Raw genomic sequence first — 27360 nt, forward strand, 5'->3', positions numbered from 1 at the left:
AGAGTTCACTAATTTTAGGCAAAGAAAAACCCATGCTCTGATCTGATCATTCTTTGTTTAGAGTGAGATAATTGAAGGAATTGCATTTCGTACTTCAACACGCAGATAAACCTCTTGAATTTGATTTCCTTTATGAAATTAGCCCAAAAATAAAAATTGAAATTGCTGCTACCTTTAGTTTCATTATTAAAAGAAATGGATAATGTTTGCAAAGAATGTTTTGGGACTGGAAAAATTAATACTTTATTTCAGACTTTTGTAATACACATCATTCTTGAACACATAGAACAACGCTTTCAGCAACTTAAATCAAGTTAATGGGCTTGGGCTTGTATCTGAGCAAGCTGCATAGCCAATTAATAGAGAATTTCTTAAGTATTGCTCACGATGTCAAATTAAATTGAACACCGGATTTGTCATGGAGAGCGTTTGATAAAAGCTGTTGTTGGGTCCCATTCTAGTTATTTGTAGTTTTTATTTTTGCTTCATTTGTTTAACTTTTTAGTAACTGATTTAGTTTTAGTTGTTTTGTATTTTAAAATTTATTATTTTTAAAAAATCTAGGATCTGTAATCTCTACATAAAGTTTTCTTGGAGGGTCCGTAAACAATTTTTAATGGCATTTTCATTGATCTGATGGTCACTGTGTAAAGCTACTTTAAAAATGACATTTTCATTAATCTGATGGTCACTGTGTAAAGCTACTTTAAAAAAGATTAAAAACTCTGCTAAGTTGACAAAAACTCTGGCAAGTTGATGTGGAGTTACTCTTTTTTAAAATTTTCTCTATATTCTATTACATTTGTTTTGTTTTTTTTTTAATTTTCTTTATATTCTATTACATTTAGTTATCTTTTAATTTTTCTCTATATTCTATAACATTTGTTTTTTTTTTTTTTTTAAATTTTCTTTATATTCTATTACATTTAGTTATCTTTTAATTTTTCTCTATATTCTATAACGTTTGTTTGTTTTGAATGGTTTTCTAATAAGTAAAACTGATTCATGACACAATGCTTGTTTTACTATTGCATATGATAAAAATACTTAAAAAAGGAAGTTTCTCTTGATACCAGTAATTTCATTGTTTCACCTACAAAAGCGAGTTCCTTTGAATAAAACTTTTTATTTTAAAGATTATCAATAAGGAAGAAGTAACAGATGAAGTTAAAATTTCTATTGATCAGCGTTATTTTCAATTGTTAATTAATCCAACTAACAACTAAAAGTGAATAATTTTCATAGAAAAGTTTACATCAAGAAGTAAGAAAATTACTTTTAACAACTTTTCGTTCTTCATTAATAAATGACAAGTGTTATGAAACTTTCAGTTAAAATTAAAAAAACAATGGTAATTAATAATAATAAAGACAGTAATAATAATAATAACAATAATTTTAATAATAATATAACAATAATAGTAACAATGAAAATAACAATAATAATAATAACAAAAATAATAATATAACAATAATTGTAATAATAATAAAAATAATAATAAGAATAATAATAATAATATTAAATGCCAAATGTTATGAAACTTTCAGTTAAATTAAAAAAAAAACATTTCATAAACGGAGGCTGTTATAACAAAGCATCGAACTTCATACCATGTAAACGAGTCATAATGTACACTTTCAGTAAATTCAACAGTTTACTGTTAAGTAACTTAATTCATCTTTAAAAATGGAACGAGTTTTTTTTTAAAACAAAATGTATATTGGTTAAATTAAAATCCCCACTGTGATGTACATGAACTTTAAGCAAAAAACCTGCTAATTAAAAAATAAAAGTGAAACGAGTTTATCTACAAAACTCGCTCGAAAATTACATTTCGTGAAAATAAAAAAAAGCCATTAAGTTTACTAATAGTAACCGAAAATGGTTTACTGATTTCATTAAATGATGTTCTGCTGACAAATTTAATGATTTTCAAAAAAATTTGTATTTCCTTTTATTGACAAAGCCTCTTTTGTCTATAAAAGGAAGTACAATTTTTTTAAAAAAGGAAACGCACCAGCTTTCTTTTTATACATACACAAAAAAAGGAGAACTTTTAAGAACATTGAGAACTAAGCGTTTCACGAATCTTCGATAAGTTTATTCAAGCAATACATAAAGTATTTTTTTCAAAAAAAAAAAAATAAAAAAAAAAAAAAATAAAAAAAAAAAAATAAAAAAAAAAAAAAAAAAAAAAGGAGATATAACTACCTTTAAAATAGCGAAATGAAAGCATTTTTACTAATGTGCTTTTTTTGTTTAACAAAATAGAAAGTTCTTAAAAGATTATCAAAGCTCAGTTGTCAATGCGAAAAATTTTCACAGAGATCAAGAAAACAAAATTAAAAACTGAGAAATTAAAATATGAACCGCAAAGTGTTCAACATGTTTCAACATACAAAAGAAAAGGGTAATCGTTTTCTTGTTACAGCAACACGAACACCGAAATCTACATCTCAATAATATAGCTATAAATATAAATACAAATTGATTCGCAGTTGCTATGACAACAATATATGTAACAGCAACGACATCACTTATCAACATAACAAATATCAAATAAGGTATTTTAAAAAAAGGAACAAAATGAAATAAAAAAAATATATATAAAATTTATTGTTCTCTTTAAATAAACTCCAAAGTTCTATCTTACAAAGTTTAAAAGGAAAGTTCCTTTTATATAAGCTAAAAGCATTTTTTGTTTGGATTTTTTTTTCGTTCTATCCAAATAATTGTAAACACAGGATCATTTAGCTTTCTTCCATTGGCTCCTCTTCTTTGTTCCGCAAATTCGGCGTTCTAGAAAATTTCAATTTGACGAATACGTAACAAATTATAATGCGATAATCTTTAATTTATGTTTAAAGTACATCAAAAAATTATTATAATAGGAGTATGAAATAAATCGCAAAATCCTGTATGTAAGATATATTATATACGATTCTTCTTTTTGACTTCAAAAAAACGAACACTTTGATTTGAATAAAAACCAAATTCTCTTTCCTTTTTTTATTATGGAATTATTATTATTATTATTATAATAATTATTATTATTATCATTATTATAATATATATATATATATATATATATATATATATATATATATATATATATATATATATATATATATATATATATATATATATATATATATATATTACAATAATGATAATAATAATAATTATAATAATAATAATATAAAATATCATGGTCTACAAAATTTACACGGCCTGGTTTGTTTGCATTTTCTGTAAAAAATTAGGAGGCCAGCTCCTTCATGGCTTATTTTTGTATTATGTAAGATATTATGTTTGAAAGAGTTGGTAATATTAGCATTTAAGCAATGCGGCTGAGGCAATTATTATATCAAATGTTAGTATATTACTTTTTTAGTTATGTTATATATCGCATTACATTCTGGTTGATTGCCTTCTTCTATATTTCTATTGAAAGTGGTATAATAGACGGTATAAGTAGTATAAGTATTACTTTTTTTTTCAATTAAAAGCTTCACAGAACAAGTTTTTCAGACTTACTATAACAGTGTAGATTTTACTTGTGACAATCACCAAGAATGGGGATTCAAATATGAATCTTGTATGCTATAAACATGTTATAATAAATTGCAAAAAGAAACTACAGATCCAGTAAGGAAAGATCAAGTAAAAGAGTTTAAAAAAAGACAAAGAGCCAATAAATAGTGCTTAAAAAAAATTATTTCATTATTCTTTAAAAACAAAAAACTTTGTTTTTATTTTTACTGAGGAGTTGTAGGAAGTCTTTGCAATATGTAACGTTATTTTTAGTAGGATGTTGATATATAAAGCTATTTGAAAGCCTATTTCAGTATTCCGTGCGTTATTGGAATAAACTGAAGTAGGCAATCAGCTAGCGAAAAATCTTGTGTAGCAAAATGTAAATGTATAAAGATAATCTAAGTATTATCTAACAACTTTAATAAATTATGAACAAAACATTCATATCGCATAACCAAACATAACCAAGTTTTAAAACATTCTCCATAAAAAAACTGGCCTCATGACTTTTTACTTAAGATTCAATGATAAATATGCCATGACATATATATATTGTAGAAATTGTTAACATTTCCAATAGGAGTGCTCAACGTATTATAAGAAGAGTGAATTATAGTACAAACTAAATAATTTGTTAGGTTTATTTAACATAACTTAAAGTTTCATGGAAAAGCGATCATCAGATGTTATAAACTGTGATAAATGTAATGGCAAAAAATATATACAAAAAAAGGTAATGGAGTGTCTGCTATGATAGCATCAAAGTTTTAATGTTATCATAGAAGAGCAAATTCAACTGTTTTATTTTCATAAAGAAAAGAACTTTTATGCTCGTACCATCTATCTTTGAAGGTTTTCCCCAATATAAAAATGTCAAATTTTTATGTTGCAAATACAAATATGGTTTTTGTAAGGTATTTTCCATTTTTTTAAGGATAACTTTGGCAACAATCCTTAGTGCTGATAAATAAACCAAGCCAAACCTGAACTCGGAAAAGTAAGCAAAATTTTATTGGATGATGCTAATAACAAAGTGAGAAATGCTACCCTCATACACCAATGGCATAACACAAACAATGTAATAGAATGGTTCAAGTCCATACCTGATAAAAATATCTAGAACTTCCTTCAATATAATATTGATGAGCTTTACCCTTTTATTTTGAAATAAAAACTTCAAGATTCTTTAATACATGCCAAACAGTTCACCAAAATTCCTGATGAAAATATTTACCTTACCAGGTAAACTTTTCACAGGAAATATGTAAATTAAAAAATCAGGCATCCCTAATTTTGACGCCACTATGGAAAGTTTTGATGGAGCCCAATTATGCGAGTTAGTAGGCCTCTTCATAATGTATACAATTGCCAAAGAATACCACAGGATTATATAGAGACATCGGCTTTTGATGATTCCATAATATTAATGGCCCCCAATTACAAAAAAATATAGAAAAACCTCATTAACATTTTTCAAAAAAAACTCAATTGTAGCATCACTATCAAATCTAATTTTAAAATTTTAAATTTTCTTGATGTTACACTTAATCTTCCTGACAACACCATACAATCTTCCAGAAAACCAGGATATAACACTTTATATATTAACATCAATTCCAATTATCAATTCAAATACTGAAAATGATTTCTAACCACATTAGTAATATATTTTCAAGCAAATAAGTTTTTGATAAAGCTTCTTCCAGATTTAAAAAAAAAAAAAAATTAAAATACTTTCATTCAAAATACCCCAAATGTAAAGCAAGACCTCAAAAATGAGACATTTGGTTTAACCATCCACCATCCATCCATACCATCTCATATTCACTCAACGTTAAAACAACCATCCATATTCACTCAACGTTAAACCAACCATCCATATTCACTCAACGTTAAACCAACCATCCATTCACTCAACGTTAAAACAAACTTAGCAAAGATATTTTTGGGTTTTTAATTGATAAACGCTTTTGTAAAGGTCACAAATACCATGAGCTTTTTAATTGGAACAACTTAAAGATTAGTTATAGCTGCCTTCCAAGTATCAAGAAAATTATCACTGCTCATTATAAAAGTATCTAATACTACTGGCTATAACAGCCAATTATGCAATTGCCAACAAACCGCTTTATGACCACTAAATGGAAAATGCCTTGGAAAAAACCTTATTTATATTTGTAACATAAAAATTCAAAAACTTAACTCAAACAGGAAAGGGACAGAAAGTATAATGGACTTACTGAGAGAACCTTCAAAGATAGATGGTACAAGCTTAAAAATTCTATTCTTTATTATAGTAAAGCCAGCTCCACTAAACTTTTGAAATTTGTATGGGATTTAAAAACCTCAAGACCATTTAAATCAGGTGGTAAATCTTTTAATTTGTGCTTCACGGAAAAATACCACATTATTACATTGCTGAACTTTCACAATAAACAAAGTGAGCTGACATCAAATTGCTGCCACAAAAAAAATATCAAAGAAAAAAAATTAATGTTATTATAGCAGACACTCTATAGCATTTTTTTGTATATTCTTTGCCGTAACGTTTATCAAGGTTTGTAACATCTGATGATTGCTTTTGCGTGAAACTTTACGTTATGTTAAACCTAGCTAATTATTTTATGTTATATAAACCTAGCTAATTATTTAGTTTATATATAATGATAGTATATATATTAAAGTGGTTCTGAAAATAAAAAATTTTCAAACATGATTACAATATATAGAGAAATATTTCTGGGCAAATATGAGCTCATTGTGGCAATATTTAGAGGTAGCTCAATGAAGTTGTAGATTTCATAGCAACCAGCCAATAATTAATATTCATTAACCTCAATTACATAATTTTCTTTGTGAAGACTGCAGATATTTTTACTATTTGAGAATAAATTTTAATAACAATAATTTGGATGCGTTAAACATAATCAAAATTCAAGAGGCTAAAAACTTTCTTCTTGCTCAAAGAGAGAAAGACCGTCATACTATCTGGTGTTGGAGTTAACCAACTTAATGGAGTTCCCAAGCTACATTCTGATGAAGCACTGGAGAAGCACAAGCATCCACGATTGCCAAATTGCTGGAGGAATGGGGAATAGTAGACTGCATAAATGTCATGTGTTTTGATACAACAACAAACAACACTAGTCACAGAAATTGCGCCTGTGTTTTACTAGAACAGAAGCTGGAAAAAAACCTACTTTATTTTGTATGCCATTATCACATATTCAGTTAGGTTTACGGCTCCTGAGGCTAAGCAACACGCCAGGTGAATGGCAAAAACATTTTATACTTTCAAAATCTGGATATGTCGAGCACAATTTAAATTAACTTAATGTGAGAAACAAGGATTGCATTTAACCTGTATTTTTGTTGCGTATCTACATCAAAAAATGATTCACAAATTCTCTTGCTGCATCTGCACTTACTAATAGTGAATGACTGAAACCAAAATTTCATACATGATAGTGTTTTAGCTTTGGCTTTGTATTGAAGAGTTACAGTTTTATAAAAGTTTTATTGGGAAAGAATTTCAGAAATACATTATACAAATTTACAATTTTGTTAAGCTTCCTGTAAATGATAAGAAATAGTTCTATAACTTTGGACATGTTGTTTTTATACTTTTAAACCTATTTTTCTTTTTTATATGAAAATCAAAACCACCCTAATATGTAAACAAACACACACACACAGTGCTTTCAAAAAAAAAAAATCGGATTAAGGTTTTGTGGCTTAAAGCAAATTTAAAGTATCATAAAATAGAAACTAATGAAGATATTGACTTAATTTATATAGATAAGATATTTATATTTATATAGATAAGATTAATTTTTTTTTTATTTGTGAGAAAAATTTTTGCTAAACAAATCTTGCGTATTGTATGATATAATAAAACATAAAACTGAATACAAAGATATTACCAAACACAGTAACACAGTAACAAAAATTATCAATAAAAAAACTGTGATATATCAAAATAGGAGCAACAAAAATAAAACTAATCTAAACTAGTATTTAAAATATCCCTCACATGCTTTTTTGCAAGCTACACATCTTTTCTTGCATTGATTTAACAAGTTGTAAATTTCAGTTGGAACTCTTCTCCAAGGTATCTAGTTCTTGTTTTTTTTTTTACTGGATCTTATTCAGACCTTGAATAATTTTTTGTCCATCTGAGCCCAAATAAATTCAATTGGATTCAAATCTTGTGATTGAGCTGGCCAGGGCAATAAATCTACTTTATTTTCTTTCATCCATGTTTTGACTTTACGAGCTGTATGGACAGGTACCATATCTTGTTGAAACTACCACCATTCTTTTTGATCAATCAGCATGTCTACTGATGGAACTATGCAATTCTCTAGTGTCTCTACATAAGTGTGTTGGTTGATTCTGCCTGTATAAATGTTAAACACACATACTTTGTTAAAATTAAAGCAGCCCCAAAAACCAACTCTCATTGCTACCTTCCAATCTCTGTACAACCAAGCAATTACAATACTTTTCAGATTTAAATCTTTTAACAAGAACTTTGCTTTTTCTGTTCTTTACTTTAAAGTTACTTTCATCAATGAAAATTACTTGCTTCCACTTTTCCAAAGACCAATTCTCTCCTTACATCACCTTAACCTTGTGAGCCAAAATCTAGCTGTAAGCCAGGGTTTTCAAATAGCTGAATAAACACCAATGTTTTTTTTTTAAGTAAAATGTTTCTAACTGCATTTGAAGAAAGATGTTTTTCCCGGTTTTCATTGAATATGTTGGTAAGTTCACAATAACTAAACCATAGATTGGCTTTTAATTGACTAAGTATAAGACTTTTTTCGTGCTCTGTAGTTTTTTTTAACCTTCTGAATCCTGCATGACATTGGATGCCACCTGTCTTTTAAATGTTTTAAAAAATTAATCTTCTTGCTATTTCTCTGTTACTGATCATCAAGCCATCCTTCATACCTATTATTTACCACTTGTTGCTTTACTTTTTGCTTTTCAACCCATTTCTGTGTATCTTAACTTTTAGAGCTTATCAAAATATTTAAAAAGAGTTTAAATGTGACTAAACTGGTCATCACAAGCAATTTTATGCAACTTTTTGTAGGAAAGTGTCAAATTAATAGATAAATTAGCAAAATAAATACGAATAACAATTGGGTTGAGAAGAAAGTAGAATGGATATCTATTAAAAAGTTTTTGTAACATTTTCTGCTATATTTTTTATTCCTATGAAAAACTAAATTAATAGAAAAATTAAAAAAATGCACATGTTGTTGACATGCTATTTGTAGAGAAATAATTTTCCTGTATTTCAAAAAACAAACAAAAAAAACTTAATCTTTAGCAAATATGGTTAATGTTTTAAAATGTTTTAAACTGTACCTACCTAAACAATAATAATATTGGTATATATGTATATATGTATGTATGTATGTATGTATGTATGTATGTATGTATGTATGTATGTATGTATGTATGTATGTATGTATGTATGTATGTATGTATGTATGTATGTATGTATGTATGTATGTATGTATGTATGTATGTATGTATGTATGTATGTATGTATGTATGTATGTATGTGTGTGTGTTTATGTATGTATATATATATATATATATATATATATATATATATATATATATATATATATATATATATAAGAATAAAAAAAAGAATTTACTTTTCAAGTGAAGAATTGGCATTTTGAGCCACTTGCATTGAAAGTGAGGCTAAAGCTGAAACAGTATCAGCCTCTTCTCTTTCTGTCTTTACAGCTCCATGTAAGGGTGAGGTCAGGTGAGATGCAGCATGTTTAATGCTTGGCCAAAATCTACCTAAAATATTCCCCAACAAAAAACTATAATCATAAAACTGTTCTTATTTTTTAACTTTTTTTTTTTTTACATTCATTTCAGCAGGTACCTTGCAGTTCAACAACTTTCTCTAAGCATTTAATTGCATTAACATTTGGTTTTCCTTGCATTATCTCCTCTGGCAACTCTGCTGTTGAACGACCCAATAGTGCCCGTATGCAATTCTCTGAAGCATCACAAAGAGATTGCAGTACATACCTTAATTTAAAAAATAATGGCTCTGAAAAACATATTAATATTGATGCAATAAAGCTCAAAATACCAAAATAAAAATCACTTACCCTCCTTCAAGTACAAGCACAACTTTACCATTTGCATACTGCATAAGTTGCTTTGTCATGTATGAAAAACCTGGAAAAATGTTTTACATCTTTTTAACAAAATTAAATAACATCAGAATACTTAGCAGTAAACTTTTGCTTAGTTGAACTTTTTAGTTATTTAAATTACAATAACCAGTAAGGACATTCAAATTAAACCATACTATTACAGCCAAATTAGCCTTTTAAATCAAACCATACTCCATAAGTACACTAAATATTTGAGGTATACACACATAACTCTGTTGTTTAGGTGTAGTACATATATAACTTAATTACATTGAACTAAGTTTGATTTAAAAATAAATTGATATCCATTCATTGGAATAATATTAAACTTGATGTATTTATTTGAAAAGTAAAGTGGGAAAATTGCAGCATAAATAATGATTAATACTGCTATATATATATATATATATATATATATATATATATATATATATATATATATATATATATATATATATATATATATATATATATATATAATATAAAACATGAATAAGTAAAGCTATATAAATGACCACTTTGAATTTAGACTAAATTATACTATAGTTTTCAGTAAGAGATGTAATTGATAAAAAAATAATAAAAAATATTTTAAATAAAAAATCACTAACATGCAGAAGATACAGAATAACCACCAAGTTCATCAGAATGGCCTGCAGCAGCATTAAACCCAGCTGATATTAGAATGATATCAGGTTGATATTCATTTACAACAGGTAAAACTATAGTTCGAAATGCAGCTAGATACTCTTTATCCCCATATTCAAGATCTACAAAGATATCCAAGAAAATTTAAAGGCATTAAATCCTAAAGAAGAATTTTTCAGTTTAGTTTTAACATAGATGTAGTAAGAAATTACTTAATCCTCCATCAAACGGAATGTTAATATTACAACCAACTCCTATTCCTGCACCACACTAAAAGAAGCAATAATTGCATTATAATATTTATTGTTGAATGTTTCTGAGTACAATATACTAAAACAGTCCCACCTCCTCAGCTTTTCCTGTTCCTGGAAAAAATGACCCTTCATCATGACGATGAATTGATATATACAAGACTCTATCATCATCATAAAACATTTGCTGTGTACCATTACCATGATGGATATCCTTTAAATATAAAAAAGTCAATTAAATCATTATTGTTATTAGAAAAACAATTTTCTCCAAATTGACTTCTGTATTCAAGCTTATACTAATCCTGAGAACTAACTTGTATTAGAATTGTAATACCAGATGTTATTGTGCAGTTAATTTAAATTTTAAATTAAATGCAAAAATAATATTTTTGCTATGGTTGACTAAGAAGAAAAATTTCTAGTTATAACTCAATGCAGCATAAAAACTTCAATAAAATCAATTTGGCAATTTAAATCATATCTAAAAAAAAAATTTACAATTTGTATAAATTTAAAAATATTTACCCAATCAAAAATTAAAACTCGTTCAGCTACCATTTTCAAACACAAAAGCTTTGCAGCAATGGCTATCGAATTGAAATAGCAGAACCCCCTTAAAGTTAAAGGAAGATAATTAAAATGTTAACTTTAAAAGTTAGATAAAGATGACATTTAACCTACCATTCTCATACAAGCATTGAGTCAGTATAACAAAAAAACATAAATATTACATGGCTTGATGAGTCTCTGCATGATGACCAGGCGGTCTAACAATAGCAAATCCATTTTTTAATTCATTGGTAGCAACTTTAAAAGCAAGCTCAATCACACACCCTGCAGCCTTAATACAAAAATTTAAACTTTTAATTTATACTTTGTAAATTGTGGTACTTGAAAACTATTAAGTTATATGGAGTAAAAACTGTATACCATTCGAGCTGCATTAGATGTATGAGTCTCATTCCACACTGTAACTGAATCAACCTTAATACAATATTAAACTAGATATGTATGTAATTATTTAATAATACAAAAAAAGGTTTTTGTATACCAGATTAAAGGTTTTTCCTAAAACAATGATGGGAACACATGTTAAAACATTCAAAATATCATTTTTTTGTTCAACCCAAAAGGAATAATCTTAGTGCACTAACCCCAACTCCACCACATGGTAGAGTAGTAAAGCATCGTAAATTTTGAGCACCTGAAAAAACAATGATAATAAGATTTAAAATAATTTCAAATTAGTTATCATTAATTTTAGCCGAAAAATTTTATACCTTCCCTCCTTGTACCGCTACCATAAAGAAGAGTATGTTTTTCACTAAAAATAGTTAAATAATTAATAAAATATTAAAATAATGAAAACTTTTTACTATAAAAAAAACCAAATCTATATTTTTTTATAAATCCTTTAGATATTAATTTAGAGAAACCATTCTTTACTAACTATAAATTTTACCTATGTACTGTTTGAAGCTCAGCTATCGTAGCTTTGCGAGGCCGTATAAGCTATAATTCAGTGAAAAATTGATATTAAGTGATTTTTAGAAAATGAATTGAACAAATTATTTGGTTACATTTAATAATTGGAGCATAAAAACCTACCTCACATGAGTTGGCAACACCAGTTTCTTGCAGTCTTGCCCAAATGCTTTGCAATCGACCAGCTGATTCAGGATGGTTGGGATAACTTCCTCCGCATGTGCACTGATGCTTTAGCATTATAGTATCATAAACTAAGCCAGTCATATCCTTAGAGTGTTTAAAAGAAGTTAAAGAAAGATTATGTTCTTCAATATCAATATTTGATTTCTTAATTTGTTGTAATTGAGAATCATGTAAACGACTATCTGAGCCGTGAAGACGAGAATTAAGATCATGAAATTTCAAATTTGATCCGTAAATTCCTGGATATGAACCACATAATTGTGGGTTTGAGGCATACAAACGACTTGAACTATATCCATTTGAGGCATGGACAGGTAAGCTATCATCAGTTAACAAAGATGAGTCCAAAGGACGAACTTTCTCTTCTTTTGCAACATCTTCCTCAGTTTCTTCTTGAATCTGATGATCTCTTTCTAATCGAAGAAAATGAGCATCCAAAGACATAGGTTTTGCAGATGTAGCATCCAGTTTTTCTCTAAGATGTTCTTTTAAGCGCATGCGCGTTGGCTGACTAGAGTTATGAAGTGGTGAATAGGATTCTTGTGCAGGTATAAAGGGTAACCTTATATGAGAACTGCTATGTTGATGTACATCGTGTAAACTGTGTTGATCTTTTGTTGGACTTGATGACTTGATATTATGAAGAGTTTCATAAGACTGCGAGTGAATAAGAGAACTAGGAGGAGATGAATCATTTATTAAACGTAATTTAGATGCATTCTTAGAACCATCAAAGTATGAAGAAGTAGCACTAAGAGGCTCAGTTATGTGTAAATACAGTTTATTCTGAGACTCAAGTAATTGTTTAACACGCTGCACATCTGATAAAGTGGTATTATCTGACTTTGACAAATAATGTTGATGAAAAATGTCTATTTCTTTAGGGTTCAGGTTTCTCTCCTGCATGATGTGTTGTAGATATCTATGGTTTGTTGCATATTGAGTCTTCAGCATATCTAAGTATTTTGGATGGTCAGGTTGTAAAGGCGCTTTAAGATCAGGTGTAGATTCGCTATACTGATTTCCAAGAGTACTCTGAATTAAGTTAAAAAAATTAAATCTAATTTAATAAAGGCTAACACTCTAAAAAAGTAATGAATCTATTTGTAGTAAAAGCTCTAAAGCAAATATTATGTGTACAAAAATATTATGACTAAACCAGTGAGTTTAAAAACAGTGCAAGTTCAAATTAGAGTTAATTTGTTAAAAATATTTTTCATTTACCATGTGTGTTGGAAAATATAGTTGAGAATGCTTGCTGTCCATATTGATGTTTGGTAATGATGGTGATTGAAACAAAGGGGAAATTTTTTTTGAGCCTTCATGAAAGACCTTTCCTTCAATAGGCTTAACATATGGTGGAGAAACAGCTTCTCTTCTTTCATCTCTTTGCTCATCTAAAACATCAGACTTTGTAGCGATAAAAATTAGTCTCCTAACTCCTTTTTTAGGGTATGAAGTGATAATTAATATAAGTAAATAACAAGAAGAAGTAAATTTACTAATCAAATAACAAAGGCATATAATAAAGTATTTTAAAAATAAACTTAAAAAGCTTAAACAACACATAAAAAGTTTACCTGAAGAATACCTACTCTCTCCAGGGCTGTAAGTGTAGCATTGCTTAAACCGCATCCGATATTTAAATGGAGTCCTTCCTTTTAGATTTGGTTCAGAAGCTGAAAAAAATTAATTGAAGGTAAATGTTAGTATCTTATAGTTTTATGCAACCCATGCATTTTTTAGCTGCACCATCACTTGATATTTTAACATTCTTAAAAATCTTTTTAGTATTGAATCCAAGAATTTTCAGACATGATGAAAAATGTTTAATTACATACTGCAAATGTTTTAGCCCTCACTTCTAATAAAAAACTGACCTGCTTTTCGAAGAGGTATAAGCTCATCATCATCTTGGGAGTATGCCTGAGATTCAAACGCCCTGCAGTCAAAAATAAATAACAATTTTAACAAAATGAACGTTTATAATTTTACACTTTTATTTTTTTAAATAAATAACTTACATATGACACAGGTAAATATTTGGATACCATTACTTAAAAAATATATTTTTCACTTTAACTTTAAATTCATATCATGTATTGCATTATGTGGGCAACTTTAGTTAATTGATAAATCTAAATCATTCAATATTTAAAGAATTTATTTACCATCTATTAAACTCATCATGATGGCGAGTAGAAAACAATTGTGGATCAACTTGCTGGAATGAATTCTTTTTGTTTATATTTTCAAGAGCTTTCTTACGCACTTTATTTCGAACATGAGCTGAAAATGCAGTTGGTGACACTAAAAGGACAAAATATTTAAAAAGAAAACTAAAAAAAAAACAAATTATAAAATGAATTGCCTGCCCAACTTCTTTTTTAAAAAGTAAATTTAATTAAAAATACTTAACACTGTAAGGTTTTAAAACACATTTGGAATATTTTAGAGTTTTAAAAATTGATTTCAAAACACCTTGCTTAACTGTTTGTGTGGCACACAGATTTTTTTATTGATAATTTAGAGAATTTTATGCATTAAACTTTATTTTTGGGAATAATTGCATGATTTGATTCCGCTGACTCCCATGCTATTCTCAAATTTGAGCAAGAAAAATGTTGTTGTGGAAAGGTGCAACAAAATTTTCTTTACATCCCAAACATCTCTGCTCTGTCATTAAATAATACATCTCTTTTTAATTTACATATAACTTAACAATAAGAAATCCTTTTACTAAGGATGCTCAATTGCTAGTAACGATGCACAAATAAAACACATACACAAATTTTGGTATATTGCACTGAAAAACTTTTTAAAAATCTTTAATTTAAAATTTTACACCATTAACTTCAAAAGTTCACTTTCAACATTAACTTGTAAATTGGCTTGAAAAGAAAAAACAATTCCAGAAACAAATAGATTAGGGGGTTAGGGAGGAGAATTTTTAAAGAAACTTAATTTTGAACTAGAAAATACTCTTGCTAAAAATTCCTAAATGCTATTAAAAAAAACCTAAATGCTATAAAACAAAGACCCGCTGAAAAAAGAAAGAAAAGGAAAGAAGTAAGTGGAAATTCTTCTTGTACAATTGTTAAGTATAACTGCTGCGCTGGTTTTTAATTTTTGCAGAAATCTGACAAAAGATTTCAACCCATAGCATACCTGTTCTTTTTTGATTATAAAGAGGAAAAGTATTCTCATAGTGGTTTATTCTTTAGAAGATTAAAAGATGAGTTGAGTTTAATAAAATAGTAAAGAACTACTTAATTTACATACCCTGAGGTTTAATTTCCTCTATTCCTCTTTCAAACTAAAAAACAAATATCAAACAATCCTGACATAAAATTACAGATTATTTAATTTTCAACATCAAAAAAACAGCAATTGTTATTTATATATAAATAAGCCAGTATTAAAATAGATACAAGTATACATTTTTTTAACTGTGTATTTTTGTGTTACTTTTTCTGTTTAGTTGTTGTTTGTTGAATCAAATCAACAAAGTTTCTATACTTACAACAAATGGTAAATGGCTTGAATTAAATTTAATTTGAATGTTGCCATAAGTGACATATTAACTTTCAATGTGATTTTCTACTCAATTTTACAGAAAATTTAGCTATAGTTATAGAAAAAGCTTATATACATACTGAAACAAATTTAAGTTTCAGCTAATAAAGGGGAAAGGGGAAACTATTTAAGTTTCAGCAAATAATGGGGCTAAAATTCAATTTATAGCAAGTTTAGAAAAGGTATGTTACAAAAAATACAAAACTAATGACTGTAAGGTCAGATCATTATGTTTTAACCATTGATGAATTTTCTTTTCAAAAGGAAAAAGTTTTATGTTTCTTTTTTTTTTTTTTTGTTTCTTTTTTTTTTTTTGTTGTTTAAAGCCTGATACTGTGACAGGGTCAGATCATTACATTTCAATCAATTTCTAGAAAACTTTATGAGGCACCATCTCTAATTTTGCTGATTTTTACATATCAGCAAATCTGCATTATGTAAATAGGTTAAATTTACAATTTCAGAGTTCCAAGTACAGCGGTTTAGAAACTATAGCCTTATAAACATTTTCGGATGGCACCCCTCAATTTCTTGAATAATAAAAACATACAACTTTAAAGTCTTATAACATTTTTCTAACTTTCAACAAGTGACTCATTTTTTCTAGAACTATTTTCTGGATACTTCTGTTTTAGAAATAGTGATTTTTATTAACTTCTATCATATTAGCTTCCTCAACTTTGGCAAAATTCTGAAAATGCTGGAAAATGGTAAAATAAAGTTAATCGTAGTATTTTTCTATTCATCAACAATTCCTTATGTGTTAGTTTTCTGATTAGCTACTATTGTTTGCAACAAATGGGCAAAGTATAAGCAGCTTGTTACATTTTAGAAATCAAATACATCTAAAAATGTATAGTCCACTTGACTAAAAAGTCCCATTTTGTTGGGATAGCTCATAAATTTTTCTAACAATTTGTATTGATCTAATATTAACAGCAAATGAGACCATTAGACCTAACTGTATAAAAAGTTAAACATAAACTTGTCATGTTCACAACAAAAATGATAGCATTTTTTAATAACCCTACTTTTCAATTATCAGGGTTGAGGAGTGTTATTGGAGACCAGTTTCCATCCAACCTGCCTCCTGGTCCATGTGAGGGACATAACTTAAAAAAAGAAAGATATGGTTGGTTGCTTCCTCCTTAATCTGGTCTTTATACTGGATAGGGGCACAATTAAAGGGGTAACTATATAGATCCCTGCATTATTGTTCAAATACAATATTAAAAAATAATTATAATTAAACTTAAAATTGCAATTCAATCATTACTTATTACATTAATTTTTTTATAGTTGATTGAATTGCTTATAATTTAGGGCAAAAGTAAAACAGTGGATTCACGCATTACTGGCAACATGAAGTAAAACAAGATTAATCAAGCCATTATAATATTGATTTGATGTTTTGTAAAATAATTTTTTTTTTTTTTACAAAATATAAATGAGTTTCAACTTTATTAATTTAACTTTAACTATTTATTTAAAATAACTATGATTTTATATTTTTTTGCTAATTATAAATATAAGCATTTTAGTAATTCAAAATAACTTATCTTGATATTGTTCTGTTAACTTTGTAACTATGACAATAACTTTTTTATTGCAGATAACTTCATTTTTTTCCATTATATTATTTGTTTATGCCTTATTAATTGTTGGATCTCATATATATATATATATATACATATATATATATATATATATATATATATATATATATATATATATATATATATATATATATATATATATATATATATATATATATATATATATATATATATATATATATATATATATATATATATATGAGATCCAACAATATATTCCTTATGCTCTCAACCTTTTATTTGGTTCCATTTAATGAAAAAATGATATTGGGAAATTTTGGATACACATTGTTGATGTTTAGGGGTTGCTCAATCCAGTTTTTTAATTTTTCAAGGCTGCTTGAACCCTTAATACTTTATTATTTAACATTAAAACTTAATATTTTACTAATTGAACTTAATATTTTACTAATTAAATTGAGAATGTTATCAATATTTTGCATGTATATATTTTATATGTTATCAATATTTTATGTGTCATATGACAGAATTCTGGCACTCTATTTTGATACTACTTCAAGCAACACAGGTATACATTCAGGTGCTTGTACCTTGTTGGAAAAATTAATTGGAAAGTCTTTATTATACCCAGCCTGTTGACACCATGTTCATGAAGTGATTTTATCCCATATTTACAAAACTTGTTTTGGAGCATCTTCTGGTCCAGAGGTTAACTTGTTTCAATGATTTCGTGATCAGTGGAGTAAATTTCATTCTGAATTATGGCTCTTAACTGATGCAGATCTCAAAGTATATGATTCACTTGTTCCACCAGCAGTAGAATTTGCTGTAAATATGATGCAAGGATCAACACAACCTTGCAACAATTACAAAGAATTTTAGCAAATCTTGATAATTTGTTTAGAAAAAACTCCTCCAGGTCAAAGGGGAATAACTTTTCCTTCTCCTGGTGTTATGCACCAAGCATGATGGACGGCAAAAGTACTGTACTCTATTAAAATCTACTTGTTTCAACATCAACTTTATTTAAAAAAAAATGAAAAGAAGAATCTTCTGTGACTGAATCTGCCAAATATGCAAAAGTCAACAATTGTGAACACATTAATAAAAACAAGTGAACAATCAACAAGTGAAAACAAGCAAACAACCCGATTCAAACATTGATTAAAATCATATAACACTAAACTTGAATAAAATAATTAAAACTTTGTAATTATAAAAAAAAAAGTACATTCGTTTTTATGTTGACCCTTAAATCTGATAATATCATGCTCCTTGAGCAACCCCTAGATATGAAAATATCCTAATAATACAGCTTTTATAAAATTAGATAGAAGTAGGTTCAACAAAAATCATCTCAATTAAGTTTTTTTAGATAAACATCTGTACTCACCATAGGTTACAATTTATTAATTACTATTTATCATACCATAAGTCATGCTGTGACCCTCTCTATTCATTCAATCATTGTTAAAGGAAACCTGAAAACTGTCACTCTGGAGCATAATCAACCTTACTAAACCTTACTAAATATATTTTTGGAAAAAAGTTATGATTTATGTTAAACTTTTTTCATATTTCTCTACATTTCTGAAACCAAAACAGCTGCTATTACACATGAAGTACTTGCTAAACGATTTAAAAATGCTCCTGCTATCAAAAGAACTTGCTTATACCATTATTTCTCACCTTAATCATGCTGTTTAAAGCTTATGTAGCATCAATGAGTAGTACATTTTATATTTTTTACGTGCTGGATACTTGTGCTTGTATTAATATACAAAAATCAATAAATACTGATATTTATATTAATGATTGGGTATTGGTGAATTATTATGGTGAATTCTTTCCTGGAAAGATAACTGATCTTAAAGGTTCATAGTTTGTGGCTTTTTATTATTCAAGTATCCCATCATTTCAAGTATCCAATAACAACAGATATGCATTGATATCCAGTTAGTAACATTATTGCCACATTACATAAGCCTGAGCTCAAAAACACTCTAGGGTTTTACTCCTATCTTACTAAAAAAAAAAGATAAAATTAATATTTGTTATATATAATTGTTTTTAATCATCAACTACATGTATTATCATTGTTAAGGGAATACACAAAAATTTTGAAATAAAGTGATTAGTTTTTTTCTCACATAAACAACAATGCTGGCCGAGAAATGGCTTTTATAGCAACTTTGTTGTAATTATGTACAAATAGTAGATTACATCCCTCACATAGATGGAAACTGGTCTCCAATAACACTCCTCAACCCTGATAATTGAAAAGTAAGGTTATTAAAAAATGCTATCATTTTTGTTGTGAACATGACAAGTTTATGTTTAACTTTTTATACAGTTAGGTCTAATGGTCTCATTTGCTGTTAATATTAGATCAATACAAATTGTTAGAAAAATTTATGAGCTATCCCAACAAAATGGGACTTTTTAGTCAAGTGGACTATACATTTTTAGATGTATTTGATTTCTAAAATGTAACAAGCTGCTTATACTTTGCCCATTTGTTGCAAACAATAGTAGCTAATCAGAAAACTAACACATAAGGAATTGTTGATGAATAGAAAAATACTACGATTAACTTTATTTTACCATTTTCCAGCATTTTCAGAATTTTGCCAAAGTTGAGGAAGCTAATATGATAGAAGTTAATAAAAATCACTATTTCTAAAAACAGAAGTATCCAGAAAATAGTTCTAGAAAAAATGAGTCACTTGTTGAAAGTTAGAAAAATGTTATAAGACTTTAAAGTTGTATGTTTTTATCATTCAAGAAATTGAGGGGTGCCATCCGAAAATGTTTATAAGGCTACAGTTTCTAAACCGCTGTACTTGGAACTCTGAAATTGTAAATTTAACCTATTTACATAATGCAGATTTGCTGATATGTAAAAATCAGCAAAATTAGAGATGGTGCCTTATAAAGTTTTCTAGAAATTGATTGAAATGTAATGATCTGACCCTGTCACAGTATCAGGCTTTAAACAACAAAAAACAAACAAAAAAACAAAAAGAAAAAAAGAAACATAAAACTTTTTCCTTTTGAAAAGAAAATTCATCAAGCCTTTTAAATCTTCAATAGCACATCAAAAAAAAAGACTTATAGTTTCAGAACTATGTTTTTTGCTTTATATAATGTAGAACTATAATTTATATTAAAAAAAAAAGAAATCATTTTAAAAATGAATTTATATTTGTGATTGCTTAGAGCAGAAAAATAATTTAGCTATTGTTATAAATATATGAATATTGAAAACAAGAATAAGAAATATTAATTAGAAAAGCAACATAAAATGATTTAAAAAATTCATGTTAAAGCTTTTTATCTACATTTTTCCTTTCAAAAAAAGAAAATAATAATAATAATAAAAAAAATACATTCAAGAGCAATTTTTTAAAAGTATTTTGAATACTATTTTAACCAGACTACTTAAACTATCAATTCATTTTCACATTTGAAATCAATAAGTCAATTAAGTGCAACAAAGAGTTTATGAAAAAAAAACTAATTTTATATTTATTTTTAACTAATTTATTGGCAATTATGCTTCTTATTTCAAAATTAGTAGTTTGATACATTTTGAGGCATTAATACAAATTAATTCAGTAAAAGAAGAAAAAAAAAGCTTTTTATAGACTTAAAAAAAAGTGATTGATTTAAAAACAATAAGGAAAGACTTTCCTATGTGAAGTTTGTTTTTCACAAGTTCCTTATTCTTTATCCATTTTTATTAATATCCTTTGACATAAATTAGCAGTAATCAAAAAGACTGTTGCATTATACCTGAATTGTCAACATGATAAAAGTTGGTAAACTTTCCTTTTTCAATAGTCTTTAAAAGAATTTTGCAGAAGTCTTAACAAATTCTTTTGTAAACATAACTCTTACACTAATATGATATATATATAGTTAGTGTTTTTAAATATTTCAAAAATATTATTACTCCATCATTTTCTAACCCGTATAATTTATTGATAAAGAATAATTGTTTAAAAAATCCTTTGTAAACAAAAATGCATCAATATTTTTTCCTTAATTTCTATGGTTTAACTTACTGTGGTTTAATTTACATAAAAGGAAATTAAACTAAAACAATACCAAAAACTGAAAACACCAACAATAATTTTCACACACAGAAGTTTATAAATTAAATAAACATAAGATAATTAAACACAACATAACAGTAAGTGAAACTATTTATATATCAACCAACAAAGGGATATAAAACTGAACTTTCTTGCTCAAATACTGACAACAATAAGACATTGTTTCTTTCAAAAGCATAAGCGATAAAAGTTCTATAAAATTTACCACTGTATTTAAAAACACTATTAATCTGCTTATGATTCATTCAACATGATTGCATTTCCTAATCCAAACTAAAGAAATTCTTTTAAAAAAAAGCAGTATTAATTTATAAATATCACAGTTATTTGCAATCACAACAATATGTAACATAATCTCTATGTAGTGTTTTAATGCATAGACTTATAAATACATGCAAAGTTATTTATAATTGTTGTATATGCTTTTAATATCATTTTGCTTGTAAGATAGATTTTAGTTATTTTATTAGGTTTAAGATATAAAGCTATGCATACAAGTGAGTATGAGAGTTTAGTCTCTTGCTGCTAGATGTTTTTAGTGTTTCAGCATAGTTAACTAAGACAGGAAGCTTAATTCATTCAAAAATCTGATAACAAAATTAGAGTGCCAATGTCAAGAATTGCAGACTAATCAATATTTCAATGACTCATATTCAAAAAACAAATTAAAATAAACACAAAAAGTTCATGAAATAATCTTTTAAATAACAGAATTTAATATTATATTTTCCTTTAAGACAATTTTCAAAATATTAAATTTCAAAAGATGGTTGATAGTTCTTGTGAACAATGTGACTCCCATAAAGACTCCTATAATTTTTTTTTTTTAGAAGTTACTCATTTAAAAATTATTAGCAGCAATGACCTGTAAGCTCCTTATTTACATAACTTAGATAGTAATTTTCTTTGTACTATTTGAAATCCCATAAATGTAAACTTTAAAATTTAATACATATATTGATTTAATAATACTTACTTGATTACTAGTACTGATATCAGCATTATGATGATACTGGTAAGGTTTGGAAGATACTGACAAATACGAACTGGAATTTTTATGACTAGGATTTAAAACCATTTGCCGCTTATAATGCTGGTTTAATTCCTGTTCTTGTTGCTGTCGTAGAGAATCTTGTTGAGCTTTGTATTGCTGATATTTAAATAAATATAAACTTTAATTATTAATGATTTGATGATGATGATGATAATGATGATGATGATGATGATGATGATGATGATGATGATGATGATGATGATGTGTGTGTGTGTGTGTGTGTGTGTGTGTGTGTGTGTGTGTGTGTGTGTATGTGTGTGTGTGTGTATTATATATGAATATATTATATATATATATATATGTGTATATAATAAATATATATAAAATTTCAAGGTCAATATACTTAAACAACTAAAAAAACCCATACACTTCAAAAACCAATGAAAGTGTTTACAAAAAAAAAAAAGCTTCACATGACAATGATGGATGTATTAAAGATACTACTTTAGAAAGAAAACTTGGTTTGGTTTTAGTGGCAATTATAGAACCACTCTAGTTATAGTAAATATAAAAGCTCCTCCTTAAAAAATATTTGTTCTATCTAGTTCTATCAGTTTTAGTAACCAATAGTGGTAATGATTACCATACTTATCACCTAGAAGGTGCCTTCTTTAATCAACATGTAACTTATTTTATGGTAAAAAAGAAAAGCTAATCATGTTACCAGTGTTAAATGATGATATTGTTCATCTTGTTGTCGTCGAAGTAGCAACAGCTGTTCAGTAAAACTATTGGCTTTCTCAGAAGACTTTTTCTCAAGAGTCGATGAAGTCAGGTCAGAGTCAGCCATTTTTGAATTTTATCTTAAAAAAATATATAATATTTTTTCTCAGCTGATCCAAAGCACCATGCTTTAAATCAGCTAATAAGAAATCTCTGAACTTAGAGATATCTACAACATTTTTCAGCTAACAAACAAAACATCCTTTATATATAAATTAAAAATCTATTATAATTTTATAATGCTTGCAACTTATTATGAACTCAAAAAGAAACTGAGTCAAAAATCTGTGAATAGTTTTTGACTCAAATTTAAGTTCATAATTATATTTATGCCATTACAACTATAATTTCAAAGCAAGAAAATTTCTGGGTACCAATTCTAGAATTAAAATGTGTTTGATATTGTTACTGCTATTTTTTTACACTGCATATAGAGTTTTCCTTAAACTCGTTGAATAAATTGAACCATAAATACAGATGACAATTGCTCCTTGATAAATTAGATATTCTGTAACTCTTAGAATATATCAAAAGGTATATATGCAAATTTTGAAGGCAATTAGACCAAATACATTTCAAGCAACTTAAGGCTTCAATCAAATAAGGTGGAAAGAAGATCAAGTAGTGTTTGACTATTGCATAAGTTTGTTTGACATCTAAGTCAATTACTTTGCTGAATTTTATTACAGTTCTTTAATATAGCTAATGTTGTCAGTAGACTAGAAAGTTCATCAGCATTAATTCTGTAAAATGAAATTTTTACTCCACACAGCTTTTGATCAAATTTTCATAAACATTTCTATTGCAAAGATACACTAAAAATTATGTTTATGAAAACAGCACTGCTACAAGTTTAAAGTTACACATGAAAAAAAACATGAAAAAAAGTACTTTGAGAAATGTTAAGAAAATGTAAATTCATGTTTTTGTCAAAGTTATAAAAGAAGCAATAATTGTTTCATTTTTAAAGAAAGGAAAACTTAGCATTTTTTTTGAAGAATAATACCCTTTCAGCAAATGAAAAAAAACTTGTAATTTATTGAAATTGTTAAATAAAAAATAATTAACATCTTAAAGATAAGTAAAAGTATAGAAATGATGCCCATTAAAGTATTAATCTTTTATTACAGTAAACTCAGACCTATTTTATTTTTCATTAAGCAATTTGAGTATATAACTATTGAAAGTGAATTATCTGGTTCGGATTATTGGTATGTAACGCAAATTGATATACAAATCAATGCAAAAAAAATGAAAAATTTTGAAAGCAACAACTGTTGAATAAAAAAAATGTGCTTTTTGGTTTATTTAAAAGTCACAAAATTGAGACCACAAAATCTCATTTACCCCTAATTGTAAAATATTGCATAACTATCATCTAAATTCTAAAATGAAAAAATAAAATTTTTCAATTACTTCTAATATAATTACCATGCATATATTCCTTCTTTTAATGGCAGTTATTGAAATATAACTTTGTTTCTCATCTTTAAAATATTTAGATAATATAGTGGTTTAACTCTTCTTTTTTCTAGATAGCAATCAAATTGCACAAAAATATACATTGAACTATGATATAAAAATCATTTACACAGATATCACTAGACAGGACTTCAATTGTTAAACTTGAAAATGTACTCTAAGCTATAAAAAGTATATTTTTGATAAAAAATAAACTTAAAAATACACTATCAAAAAAAAACAAAACAATGATTGAGACATTTTAAATAAACAAGCTTTTAAAATAAACTAAAGACTGCTAAATTAAGTAGAGTCATATATACAAAGTAAAAAAGGCCAGGGACTAAGATTTACAGAATCTTGTAATCAATTCATAAATATGTATATATGTGTGTATATATATATATATATATATAATTATATGAATATTAAATACATATTTGTAAATTGCAAGTATTAGCTCTACTTTTTTATTGGTAAAATCTTCTGATCTAATTCAATTACATAAAAGACATTTAATTCAACATTTTAATTCTGCATTGATGGAGATATAAAAATACAAAATCATTCTTAAAACTAAAACTCAGGAGGAGCAAAAACTTTAACAACTTAAAAGTTAGCAACAAAACTTAAATCTAGAGATTAAAAAACAACAACATTTAACTAAGCTGCGTGAGCCTACTGCATTAAGATCATAATTAAGAAAAAATTTTTTAAGTTAAGTTGAAAGAAAATATCCTAAAAATAAAATCTAAGCTAAAGTTGCCAATAGTAAGCATAGACTATCAATCGGAATTCTACAATAACAATGTGATTTAGATTGATATTTATATGTTTACACAACCGGATTAAGGTTATCAGAAGTTGTCATAGCAATTAGGGTTGTAATAAGATTAATTAACATAAATTATAGAACCTCATAAAAATAAAAATGAAATTAAGCTTTAAATATAATAAATAAATGCTAAACACAAACCTATCCAGATATAAAATGACACTTTCTATAACCATATGCACATATGTATGAATTCTATATAAACTTGTTACATACATACATATATACATACATACATATATACATATATATATACATACATATATACATACACACATACATATATACATACATACATACATACATACATACATACATACATACATACATACATACATACATACATACATACATACATACATACATATATACCTTATAAATATTATTTAAAACAACTTTCATAGAACCATTTTAAAGAATAAAAGTTCATTCAGGAAACTGGTACTTTAACAAGTCCATTAGTACAAATTCTTTAGAATTTAAAATTTAAATGTACAGATAAGACACCAAACAAAATTTACATGCTGTTGTCAATGTTACAAACTAGTAAATAAACAAACAAAATATATTTAAAAATAGATGTTACAAAAAAAATATCCTATTGAGCCAATGTAGATTACGACAGCAATTTTTTGTTCATAACAAAACTAAATGGTTTTTATGGTTGGTCTATTATTTTTTGTCATGCTATTAAAGTTTTTGAAACTTAAACTTAATAGCATGAAATTATAACTAATGAGATTAAATAAAAAAACAAACTTGAAAAACTGGAAAACTTCTCTTGCAAACTTCTTATACCACTTAGAATAGTAATAAACAAAATAGAATTATTGGTAAATAATTGGTAAAACCTTGATTGAGTCTTTAAACAACAAAAATAATAAATGAAAATTTGTAAAGAACAGACATCGTTTTTTACATATATTTTTTATTTGAATACATACATAAATACATACATACATACATACATACATACATACATACATACATACATACATACATACATACATACATACATACATACATACATACATACATACATACATACATACATACATACTTACATACATACATTCATACATACATACATACATACATACATACATACATACATACATACATACATACATACATACATACATACATACATACATACATACATACATACATACATACATACATACATACATACATACATACACAGATACAATAAACACTCACTATATTTTACATGTTCATATACGACCTTAACTTGGGTTATTTAATTGGTGGCAGTAAGTAAAAAAAAAAACATTTTGTAAGCATATAAATAGTTTTAAGAATAGCTAGGCAATAAAATTGTTTCTATTATTATCCTCTTTAAAATCACAGCAGCTAATTTTTAGACGCATAGTTATATATACTAGCGATGTAGATTCACTTTGCTGGATATTTTAAAAATATATATATAAATGTAAACATATATACATTTTTAATAGAAAGCTATACATACAAAAATAAAACTTCGAGAATTTTAAACTCTTGCGTAAACAAACTGACGGCGCAATCTATGTATTAATTTCTGATCCAAATAAATGGGGTTTAATGTTTTACGCATTATTTGTCAGCCATATTTATTTATAAAAACCTGACGTTGACATTTAAAATGAATCGGTAAATATGCGACGCCGTAAATGGTTTCCAAACTGAACTCTGGAGTCAAAACC

The 27360-nt window shown here is 26.9% G+C and overlaps 1 protein-coding gene across 4 annotated transcripts; it reads right to left on the minus strand.

Annotated features, from left to right (window-relative positions):
* Window positions 1-2603: 2603 nt before the first annotated feature.
* LOC145190282 (uncharacterized) lies at window positions 2604-27275 on the minus strand. Of its 4 annotated transcripts, none has more exons than XM_090091198.1 (22): window positions 27147-27275; window positions 23300-23438; window positions 22558-22731; window positions 15593-15626; window positions 14482-14620; window positions 14191-14252; window positions 13891-13989; window positions 13535-13707; window positions 12248-13345; window positions 12102-12151; window positions 11920-11963; window positions 11794-11843; window positions 11570-11623; window positions 11371-11480; window positions 11165-11252; window positions 10731-10850; window positions 10598-10655; window positions 10349-10507; window positions 9690-9759; window positions 9458-9606; window positions 9216-9369; window positions 2604-2799 (listed from the first exon to the last, which is right to left on the minus strand). In XM_090091198.1, the coding sequence occupies exons 2-22, from the start codon at window positions 23423-23425 to the stop codon at window positions 2751-2753; spliced, it is 3060 nt and encodes a 1019-aa protein (XP_089947324.1). In that variant the 5' UTR covers window positions 23426-23438; window positions 27147-27275; the 3' UTR covers window positions 2604-2750. The 4 variants fall into 4 exon arrangements, with proteins under 4 accessions (XP_089947324.1, XP_089947323.1, XP_089947325.1 ...); XM_090091197.1 differs by lacking the exon at window positions 27147-27275 and adding an exon at window positions 24790-24910; XM_090091199.1 differs by lacking the exons at window positions 22558-22731; window positions 27147-27275 and adding an exon at window positions 24790-24910.
* Between the last annotated feature and the right edge of the window lie 85 nt (window positions 27276-27360).

Source organism: Hydra viridissima, unplaced genomic scaffold (assembly GCF_058129835.1).
Source record: "Hydra viridissima isolate aposymbiotic clone 2 unplaced genomic scaffold, HvirCarnegie_v1 scaffold_6, whole genome shotgun sequence".
Taxonomy (NCBI): domain Eukaryota; kingdom Metazoa; phylum Cnidaria; class Hydrozoa; order Anthoathecata; family Hydridae; genus Hydra; species Hydra viridissima.